We start from the raw sequence: 11,390 nt of genomic DNA, 5'->3' as shown, positions 1-11,390 counted from the left end.
TTATTTTATATATGTGTACTTAAAAAGTATTTTTTCATATTTTGTTAATTAGCATGGACCTATAGATAGGCCTCTCAGATATAAGAATTTCTTCATTTTCTGTGTCTTTGCTCTGTCTCCGATTCTAAGAAGGCTTATAATGCTTAGTGGGATGTAACCAGTAGGAAGTCTCATTGTCACCAGGTGCTGTGAATAACAGGAAATGAGAGACCAACATTCATGCTTTGGTGTCAGGAACTTATTTTTGGACACTTATTCCTCCTCCCAAATGGGCAAGTGTGACAACTGTTTAACCCCCAAATGTGTGACACTGTTCACATCTAAATAAAATGCCTTCCTTCTCCTCACCAAATAGATGGTTGCTGCTGTTCCTTCCTTGCATGGGTTGTCTCAGATTTAATCTCTTCCTCTAGTTAGAGAGCCTTTGCTGGCCTTACCCTTGAGGGGATAGCCATGTTTCGGATAGACCTCTTAAGTCTGCCATGTTTGTGTCCTCACTTGCCTTGACCCTAGCTTTTACAACTTCCAAATGGAAGGCTTATGACAACAGAAAAGTCAAGACTGGGGGAAACTAAATTATAAGCTGAAAATTAAAAAAAAACATATATACATATAATATAAATATGCTTATATTTGTAAATAAGTCAATATATTTTACATGTATTTCCCATCAGTTTTAGATGTATAAGTTTTGAGCCTTGGTTGTGGTTGATTTGAGCTTTCTGAGAGTTGATTCCTTACCACATAGGAAAATCCTTAACTGATGCCATAATATTTGCTTTTATGGTGATGGTTCTTATAAAAGACAGTTTTTGGGTGGCTTATGTAAACCACGTTATGTTAAAGATGCCTGGAGTGGAAGAACCTGTTTTAGGAGATACAGACTTGGAAGACGGACTGAGAAAATCATCTACCTCCACCACAGGAGACGGGGCACTCTGACTGCACGATACTCCAGGCATAGGCAGGTCTTTTTGTGGCTGGTGGAGTTCCATTCATGACCTTGGGAAGTGCATACTTCCAAGCTATCCCTGGATTTTTCCCTTGCATCAGAATCTGGACAGTGTAAGATAAAAATCAGAGATCAAGATACAGGTCAGACCCTGAAATTCCAGAAGTCTTACCGAACATTTTAAAGATATTTACATGACATTTTGACCTTAACATTGGTATACTTCCTTGTTCCCAAGTATGTTTTATGTTGACTTAAGGTTTTCCCAGGACACTTTAAAATGTGTAACTTCATGTTATCAAAACTGTGATTTAGGCAGATTCTAAAGAGCAAAACACAACTGACATTTGCCATAAGCCCATACCATATACACACACACACACTTTCTCTCTCTCTCTCTCTCTCACACACACACACACACACGTATATGTATTATAATGAAGACAGAAAGGTTATATTGTTGGGTCTAAACCCTAAGTTAAAAACCTACCATGCTAAACACACAGAGTGGTGCCTTACAGATAATAGTTAAAACTGAATCTACATCTATAGGTCACAACTTACAAGCTCTCCTGAGTGCTAGTGGAAGTTGAAACAAGGGAAGCACTCCAAAACCCACAGAATACCCCACTTTGACTTGCTATCGTCAACTTTAGAATCCAAATGTGTTTCTAATGTAATTTCCATAGAAAATTTTCCCAAAGAGAATTTGTTAACCGTGTGCAAGGATGAGCAGGTAAGAAAAAAAGAAACATGTTCAGAATCAGGAATTGGAATATAGGCATTAGAATAGACTTAACCTCCGAAAAGGCAACAACTTAGGATAACTCTGATCCTATAAAGTCTGACTACTAAAATAAGAGCAATCACATTTTGGGCACTTCCCAAGTGCCCAGCACTCTGCAGGCATTCTTAATGCATCATAAAACATTCTTCTAACAACTCTATAATGTAGCTGCCCATGTTTTCATTGAAAAAAAAAAAAAAAACAGAACTTGTACAAGATCACACAAGTGATTAGGGACTGAGCTGAAATAAAGCCACCAACCAAAATGTGCCTACACAATGCAAAAATGCATCACCTTGTTTTTGATGTAGGAAACTTATCTGTCTGCCTTCTTAATGCCCTCTTAACTACCCCTCTTTCTTTTTTTTTTTTCTTATTCCAGCTCAAAGCATGAATATAAATAGCTGGTTCTTTCCCACTCCATGAATCTTGTGGAAAATACTTTACCACTAGAACTGGGCATTCATGCCCAAGAAGCAAAGCTGATTGCCAGTTAAAGATAGGAACCCCTGGCTCTGTCTCCGTCTGGTGGGATCCCACCTCCATTAGAGTTTGGTGGGTGGCAGCTGTTCAAGGCCCTTCATTTTACCAGATCCCTCTTTAGGATGCTACACAATGGTTTCTATTTTGCTATTGGCTTAAATGTCTCTACAAGTATTATGACTGACTCTTAAGATTCCATGGTGTACACATCACTTTGTAGTGCAACAAAACAAATCTTGATGCCTCCCAGAAACAATCAAAATGTTAATAGATGGATCTGTGTTCCCCTACCCCCATCCAAAACAATATCAATATGAAACACAACAGGTAGTACCATTACATGAACAAATGCCCAATTATTATCAGTTGCTAATAAAAAAAAACTCAAAATCAGTCTTAGGAGTCTTTTAGTTTTGAAGATCTTTCTAGCCTTTGCTTTGCTTTTTTTTTTCTTTTAAACTTTCACAGCTAAGCCATACAGCTGTTCTTGGAATCCTGTGTTCAACTTAACACAACATTTCATACATGTTGAATAAATACTATGCTTGCTTTATTTCCATAGTATTTTTGAATAAATAGTATGCTTTCCTGCAGTGTTTCTGTTCATGTTTTCATCTGATATTAAGTAAATACCGAAACTTTCCAGTTTTATTCATGGTCAAACTAGAATTGTGAGAGCAGTTTTACATTCAGAAGATGATCCTGATGCCGGTTGATAGTTCAATTTCTTATTCAGTTAAAGCAGCATTTCAAATGTAGCACTTATTTTGCTTTTTTTTTTAATGCAACAAAAACGCAGAGACCTTGTACCAGAGAAAATTATGCAGTGTACCGTATTTACTTGTGTGGCAATACAGTATGAGTGCAATGCATAAGAGTTATGGTGCGCTAAGGCCCACAAGGCAGAATGGTATTGCAATACAAAGGGGTGGCATCACACACATACGCACGTAGTAGAGGCAAGCTTAAGTTTAAGTGCTATACAGAAAGAAATTAACTTCTTCATCTCCACTTTCTGGTACCACCCCATTCCTCCCATTCAAACTAGATCCTAATATTTTCTGCCATAGGGGAACAGATCCCCAATAGAATCGCAAAGAAAATATAAAACAACATTAGTTCTTGCCTTTTGAGCTTCTAGGACTTACGTTCTGCTGATTAAAAAAGTAGTTTGACAGATTTTCAACAGGCATTTGAAATATATTCCCCTTTCACCTTTTAGACAGATTCTAGAGCCTAAACCATACATGGCCTGTGGTTTCACTGCAAAACATTTTTAAATGTTGCTGTGAACAGCAGGACATGTTTAAGAAAAAAAAAAATGTGTTTAAGAAAAAGACTGTGATGATAAAAGCATCACCAGTATTAAGCAAAAACAACCAGATGTCAAGCTTCCCCAGACCTTCACTCAAGCCAACCATAAAAGATTATCAATGCAATCAACAAGAAGGGAACTCACACAATCTCCCATTGTCAAACATGTCTCTGCGTCTGTATCCGTATCCTCCTCCTCCTCCCCTCCTGTCACTCAGGATGCCCTGTCCTGGCTCCAAGTCTGAGTTCTTTACTACACACTGATTCCATCTCCCCTCATCTCCACCAGGATGTGACCACTGTAGCTGCCCCACACGTGGCTACTGAGCACGTGAAATGCACTCGCGTGGTCAAAGTAAAAGGCCTGTTAATTTAAATTTCAATAACCACATGTGACTAATGGCTACCATACTGGATGCACAGCTATGGATGAAGCCCAGCCTCTGACGCCCATCTCCTATACTAGATTTTCTACTTGTCATCTCCACTTAAATGCTTAAAAGTGTATCAATGTCTAACTTTCCTGCCTCTCCCTGAAAGACTGCTCATAGCGAATACCCTTCCAGTTGATGAGGCCAAAATAAAAACTTGGACCCATTTTAGACTTCTCTTTTTCTGACACTCATATTTAATAGATCAGAAATGGTGTTACTTTAACTTTCACCCTCTCTCATATCTTACCTCATATATGTTGCTGCTGCCCTGATCTAAGCCACTATCATGTCTCTTGTGACCTCCATGGTGAAGACAAAAAACAATGACTTTTGGGAGGAGGAGAAGCGATATCCCCCAGTGGAGAAGATGAGACAGATTCATATAGACAAACAACAGTCACAGTTACCTGGGTTAAAAATCAAGTGCTAGGGCTGGGCGCGGTGGCTCACACCTGTAATCCCAGTACTTTGGGAGGCCGAGGTGGGTGGATCACGAGGTCAGGAGATCGAGACCATCCTGGCTAACACAGTGAAAGCCCATCCCTACTAAAAATAAAAAACAATTAGCTGGACGTGGTGGTGGGCGCCTGTAGTCCCAGCTACTCGGGAGGCTGAGGCAGGAGAATGGCATGAACTCAGGAGGCGGAGCTTGCAGTGAGCCGAGATCGTGCCACTACACTCCAGCCTGAGCCACAGAGCAAGACTCTGTCTCAAAAAATCAAGTGCTCTAGATCCTATAAAAGGAATGCAAATGATTTAGTAAATCTGAGGTGGAAGAGGAAATCACATCATCATCTAAAGAAGCTTTGTAGCTATCACTTATTAATAACAAATCTTGGTGACGATTACAGCAAAGAAGCCACAAAGCAAAAAAACCTGAGTTTCTGGCCAGGCATAGTGCCTCACTCCTATCATCCTGGCACTTTGGGAAGCTGAGGCAGGAGGATCTTTTGAGCTCGGGAGTTCAAGATCAGCCTGGGCAACATAGCAAGACCCCATCTCCAAAATAAAATTTTAAAAAACTAGATGTTGTAGTGTATGCCTATAGTCCCAGCTACTTGGGAGGCTGAGGCAGAGAGGACTGCTTGAGCTCAGGAGTTGGAAGCTGCAGTGAGCTATAGTCGCACCACTGCACTCCAGCCTGGGTCACAGAGTGAGACATCGTCTCAAAAACAAAAACAATTAAACCCTTCTGTTTTCTTTGAAGATTTCTATTCCCCCTCTGAAGAGGATAAAACTGTTAAACTGCATTTCCCAAATCCCCTTTCCTAAACTTGAAAATGAGGATCCTCAGCAAAGTAAAATCCTTGAACTGAAGGTAATACCAGCACTGATCAGAATATTAAACAGCAGCAGGGGAACAAATCCATTGCATAATATCATGGTAATATGAAACTCAAGTTTTATCTGGCCAAAAGAAATAACTCACACAATTTACTGTACATGTTCTTAGGAATGTGCAGCTTTAAATTAACTCATAAAATACACAGTAGCTAGTTGTATGCCTGCGTATGTGTGTTACTATTACAGTTTTATGGCCAGTAGCATATAGAGCATATTGTTTATAGTTTCTTTCCTTAACATATTGATGCATACAATGAATACAGAAATGAAGGCCTCTTAACTTTACAAAATCAAATGACTCAAGGCTTGCCTTTAATATCTGTGTACTATACATTCATATGCAGAGTTCAATGTGTAATCATGTACACTGAAAGACAATATTTGTATAAACCAGCAGAAAGCTGATGTAAGAATTTACTTAACATCAGCTCATAAAGGCCTTGTAAAGGAAGTAAAAACTTAAACAAATAAGTACCAAGACCAAATATATAAAAGATAAGTACGTGCCAATTGTAATATATTATTTGCTTCTCAATAACTAAGATGCTCTTTGCCCCCACCTTTATCCTGTGTTGAGAAGAACAGTGACCAAGAGTATCCTAGAAATCCTCTTATCTCTTACTGTTTGATGCCTGCAAATACTTAAACCTTTGGAGATTGTCCACTTGGCTCATACAATCTCTGTGGGAAAGTTTCTCTTTCACCCTGTTCTTAAAAAAAAATCAGAATTTTCTTAAAGAAATCAAATCCACCCTCAAAAACTGCTACATAATTTATAAAGCCCAGTGCAAAATGAAAATTCAAGTCATTGTTTGAAAACTTAAGAATTCAAGACAGTGACAGTGAAGCATTAAACCACAAGGTCCTTCCAAGCATGAGGTCCTCTGCAGCTGGGCAGGTCCCATGCCCATGAAGGTAGCCCTGCCCAACTAAATCCAGGTTTTCTCACCTGGATCAGTTTTAAGACAAAATTTAAAATTTTTCAAATTCTACATGACCCTGCAATCTAACAATGACTTCTCTCTCATTTCAAGGCTGGAGAATATAGCCCCCAATTTGGTTGCCTCGATTATATCTCAGCATGTGCTTTAGTGTGTCCATCACCATCAACTGAACCAAAGACAACCTCTCCCACTGATGTGGGGAAGCAGGACAATTTTGGAGAGGTGTCCACAGAACCACCTGAGGTACTAACTTCCTCTCTGAATGCCAGGGAACACATTTTGGGCAATACGTAACTTGAAAATGATCATTCCCATTTTTCACATTTATTTTAAAACGTTTTCGGTGACCATGTCAAGAGTAGTCCATTGCTTCTCTCAGCATTCCTGGAGAACACAAACACCCTCAGGGCACAGGAGCACCGCATCCCTCCTGTAATGGCACCACATCACAATAATGCCATTGCTTACAACCCCATGCCGCATGTCGGAGTGGATAGCCAAGCCGTTAAATGCACAAATTTGGAAAGACCGCCAGTGATTCAGTCTACTTAACTGGACTTAGTCCAGAGAATTTTCCAGCCAGCTGGCATGGAGTCTCTAATTTACAGCTGGCAAGCAACCTCCTTAAATGCTTCCAAGTCCTCCATAGAGCTGTTTAATGTCTACCTTTAACACACACCTGACTTCAGACACAACACTCAGCAGCTCTAACCGCAGGGTGCAGAGTTATAAAATTTACAGCTTCTTAAGTTGGAAAACCACAGACAGAGGCTAGAATCGACCAACCACTCTCTGAAGGAAAGGGATGCAGTTTCTGTTTAGGGCACATAAAATTAAAGGACACCGTGAGTAATCATGGGTAAATAATTTTCCTTCTTTTGCCCCCACTTTTAATTTTTAATGTTAAAACTTTAAAAAATTCCTTCAGTCAGCTTTGTATTTGTTTCATTATTTGAGGCCTCTTTTTTTCTTCTTCTTCTTCTTCAAGAAGTTGTCCTCATTTTGCCATAAAGGTTATGGATAAATTTTAAAGACTAGCTATTTAATGCATCCTAGGAAACTCAATTCCTGTCCTCAATAATGTATGTGATTGCTTTAAAAATAACAATGCCTATTAAGTGCTTATTGTGTGCCAGGCAAAGCATTGTACTTGCATTATCTCATTTAAAATTGATGATAACATTATGAAGAAGGCGCTGTTAATTCCAATAGTGGAGACGAATAAACCAATACTCAAAGTCACAAGGCTAATAAGTCACAGCGACAGGACTCAAGTCTCTGGTCTTGTTTCCTCCTAAAACTTCACATCTTCCCTCTCACAACATTGCCTCTCAAACTTTGAAACACCAAGCCCAGGATTCTAATTTAAAATTTTAAAAACTGTGTTAACTGTTGGTAAGACAACACTGGGCCTCCCTAGCGTGCTGTGACATTTACTTTGTGACACTGGGTTTGAACCCAAGAATTTTATTTCTTGAACGTACTGGCATCGAATTTAAGCATACATGATCTCCCCCATCCATTTTCCCCTGGATTTATTTATAATCATTGTTTCAACAACTGAAATATACTAGACTTTATTGGTTGGCCCTTTCTGATAAAGCCCAAATTGCACCTTACGCTCCTATGTCTCATGGAAGGCGTGGTTTTGTGGTGTGGATTCATGTTTTTGTAAGCTCGTGTGATTTTTGGAAACTTTTGTGATGTTAAAATTCAGCCAGTTTTCTTTGACTTCTTATTTGCTTCAAAGCTGGAAGAACACGACCAGGTATCATCATTGCTATTATGTGTGAGTGATTGGATTTGACAAGAGACAGCAATACAAAGACCCTGATCAGGGATTTGGAAATGCATCTGTCAGGCAGCTTCAAAGGTGTGGGCTGACACATTGAACCTTGACTACAGTTCTAATTCGACTCATCAACATTCCTCAGAGTATAGTGAGGAGAAATAAATCGTGTTCTCTAACCCGTCACAAAAGTATTTGCCATGAATTAACCGGAGGCCCCCACTTCAAATAGCAAATGGCAAATCTCTAGACAAATGACGTGCCATTGCAAAAGTACCTCTGAATCGTCCTCTCGAGTTTGACTTTTCTATCATCTGTTCTGAATTAATTCTCCATTACTTCTCTGCTTCTTTTGTGTCTTGTGTCTTCACTCAGTCCATGCTACTTGGCTAATATCCCTTCCCTTACACTGATTGTATCTTGAGGCACTTCCTTACTCATTTCAGCCCCTTTACCTTGGGGAGAATTCAGCAGGCAGAGTCACAAAGGAGCTGGATGACAAGGTAATACTTCATCAATGGTGCTCACACTGTCATCTCATTGATCAATGTGCCTGTCCACCTGGTCCCCACCACCCCATCATCTCCTTTGGCCAAAGAGTGGAGGAAGCTGTTTATTATAGTAATTTTCTTTAGATGTCTCTTCCTGTCTTGAAACTAGCCTGTGGTTAACCTATTTCTCACTTACTGTCATGAGAAAGGCTGTTGTAGTTTTCAGCTTCAGGATTCTCCCTTATTACACTAGGAATGGGCTTTCAAAGAGTTAAACACCTTTTTCTTCTGCTAAACATAGAGGAAAAAAAACCCTAACATAAACGAGAGCTTTTCTATTTTTCAAAACTTTTTGAAAAAGGAATGCTGTAAAAACACATGTGGTCATATTTCAGCCATAGAATAGCAACCTGTATTATCATGTCATACTGAGTCACTTTGTTTATCAGACAGGGATGAAGTTACTTTATAATGAAACACTTATGACGAATTTCGTCACCTCCACTCCAACCGCATGACAGCTTGATAGAGAATGTGACTCATTCATTGTTGTGTGTGTGTGTGTGTGTGAGAGAGAGAGAGATACAAAGAGACAGAGAAAGACTGAAATGCGGGGAAAGGAAGAGGAGAGAAAGGAGGAACATGAGCTAGTAAGATACCTCATCTCTAGTCACTTCTAGAGAATGTGTCATCTCTAAGTGGACATCTTAGATAATCGTGAAAAAAAAAATACAAAACTTGTGTATGTTTTAATTGTTATTGCTAAGGTCTCCTAAAATCGTATGTTAAACAGGCCTTTTCCGTATTGCTTAAACAAAGGACAAAGTCAGTGATCTTAAATTACCTACACCTAAACCTCAACATGGAAACACATTGTTTTCAGCCGTACTCAAAAAGTCTAGCATATATATGTCTACTTCAGAGGAAATGTCAACAAAGCCTTGTGAAAGTTTCACTCTGATCTTCAGTTTTCACAATTCCATCACTTGAAAAATTAATTTCTTACAACACACACACACTTAATTTAGATATTCAGGTGTGAAGAATTAAAATAGATTTACTTTTTCTCAGTATTCCCAAATGCGTTTGGGAATAAAATAAACATAATGCGGTCACTGATACATAATATCCTAAACTCTATTAAAATATAAGCTAAATTTAAATCTTCTGGATGAGTAACAAGTCCACTAGTTCAATGAGAGATTCCTTAGTCTTTATGCCAGACTTATGTTGTAGAAAAAAAGTTGAAATACATGGAAATTATTTAGTTTTATATTAGCTATATCCATAGTGATCTCAGAAACTACATGATTGCTAAATCAATATTTACTTTTGTGCTAACGTGTGCATGTACATGACTAGTTTTTTTTTTTTTCTGGGAAATACAGAAATACATGGTCAAGAAAATTATCTCCTTTTCTCCAACTCACTTATATGCATATATTTGTATGTATTTCAAGATCAAAAAGTTGATTGATTTAAATAATGAGTAAGAAATTTAAGACCTAAGATAGTCATACAAGTCCTTGATTACTCTTAGGTATTTCCCTTTGCCACCAAAGAAATCAGTGGGGCCAGCAGTATACACATGGACATCCACCTGTTGCAAATGCTGAAACCATTTAGAGCCAAGGATCCAAGGAGAATGGATGGTCTGTAATACAGACTGCATTTTAAAACTGGACTGGCATGTGACTTAGTGATAAAAGTGAAGGTCTATTTTCTATTTAGCTTAAATTTTGAGCTTCCCATGAAGACATTCTGTAAAGTTTTGACATATAAAAATAACCAGAAGCAGAAGACACTTTTATTTGGCATCAAACCATGCACTTACTTCTTGGGGTTAACTGACAGCAGTCAATTATTTCCAGGATTGTATTATCCTGCCTTGTACTAGAAAATAAGAAATAAGTGGAATGATCGGCACACTCAGCACCCTGAAGGGTAAATTGCTCTTCATCTAGATTGAGGTAAGTCCACTGTGAAGTCAGTGACTTCCTAGGTTTAAGTTATTCACTTTGGGAAAGCAAGTGTTTTAGGAAGCACATTGATTCCTCAAATGCATTTTAGGAGATCAAATTTCATTACTTTAAACGCTGTTTGCTGTACTTGACTTTAAACCATATGGTTGTCAAGGCCAGTCTCAAGAGATGATCAAATACAGTGGTTTTTAAAATGTGTAGTACAGAAGCCTCGGGATCTTCAGAGGACTTCAGGGCTGAAATGGGGTAAGCACAGGCTGGGTTCTGGTCCCTTCACTCCTGGCTTCAGTGAAAGAAGCTCTCCTTCCATTTTATTTTTTGCTTCCATGTAAGATCTCTTCAATTTGAAAGAAGGTTGCACTTTTTAAATGGACAAATGAATTTTATCATTGGATGCTGTTCACTCAATACATTTTCTTAAACATCCCACGATGTTCCAGATACTGTACCAATTGTGGAAGCTACAATGATAACTAAGTCATTGTCTGATAACGCAGGATTTGGGGGTACTGTAAAAGGACTTCAGGACAGTGCTGTAGGACACAGTGGGAGACATTAGTTCACCTGGGGAAATCATTTCTGAAATGAGGAAACTGGGACTCTGATCATTTCAGCGATTTTTCCAAAGTCACATAGTTTGTAGCAGAGCAACCTATGTCCCAGCTATTTATGCAGATGCTCCTTGTCTAACCCATGTTGCTTCCTGAAAGAATGGAATCCATGTACCAACACTTGTTTTTTACATTATTTAAAGACTTAAGGCTATAAAGTTTTGGTGATATAATTTATGTCTTAATCTTTTTTTTTTCTTTTTATTTGGAGACAGGGTCTCCGTTGCCCAGGCTGGAGTGCAGTGGGACAATCATAGCT

The 11,390-nt window shown here is 38.7% G+C and overlaps 1 protein-coding gene across 1 annotated transcript in view; it reads right to left on the bottom strand.

Annotated features, from left to right (window-relative positions):
* ADAMTS18 (ADAM metallopeptidase with thrombospondin type 1 motif, 18) overlaps window positions 1–11,390 on the bottom strand; it is a 160,801-nt gene that overhangs the window by 16,686 nt on the left and 132,725 nt on the right. Inside the window, 1 exon segment of the mRNA XM_011946030.1 lies at window positions 915–1,056. Coding sequence (XP_011801420.1) covers window positions 915–1,056 — 142 coding nt within the window.

The sequence above is a fragment of the Colobus angolensis genome, unplaced genomic scaffold (genome assembly GCF_000951035.1).
Source record: "Colobus angolensis palliatus isolate OR3802 unplaced genomic scaffold, Cang.pa_1.0 Scaffold248, whole genome shotgun sequence".
In the NCBI taxonomy this organism is placed as follows: domain Eukaryota; kingdom Metazoa; phylum Chordata; class Mammalia; order Primates; family Cercopithecidae; genus Colobus; species Colobus angolensis.
The sequence above is the reverse complement of the archived record's forward strand: the minus strand, read 5'-3'. Positions and strand labels throughout refer to the sequence as shown.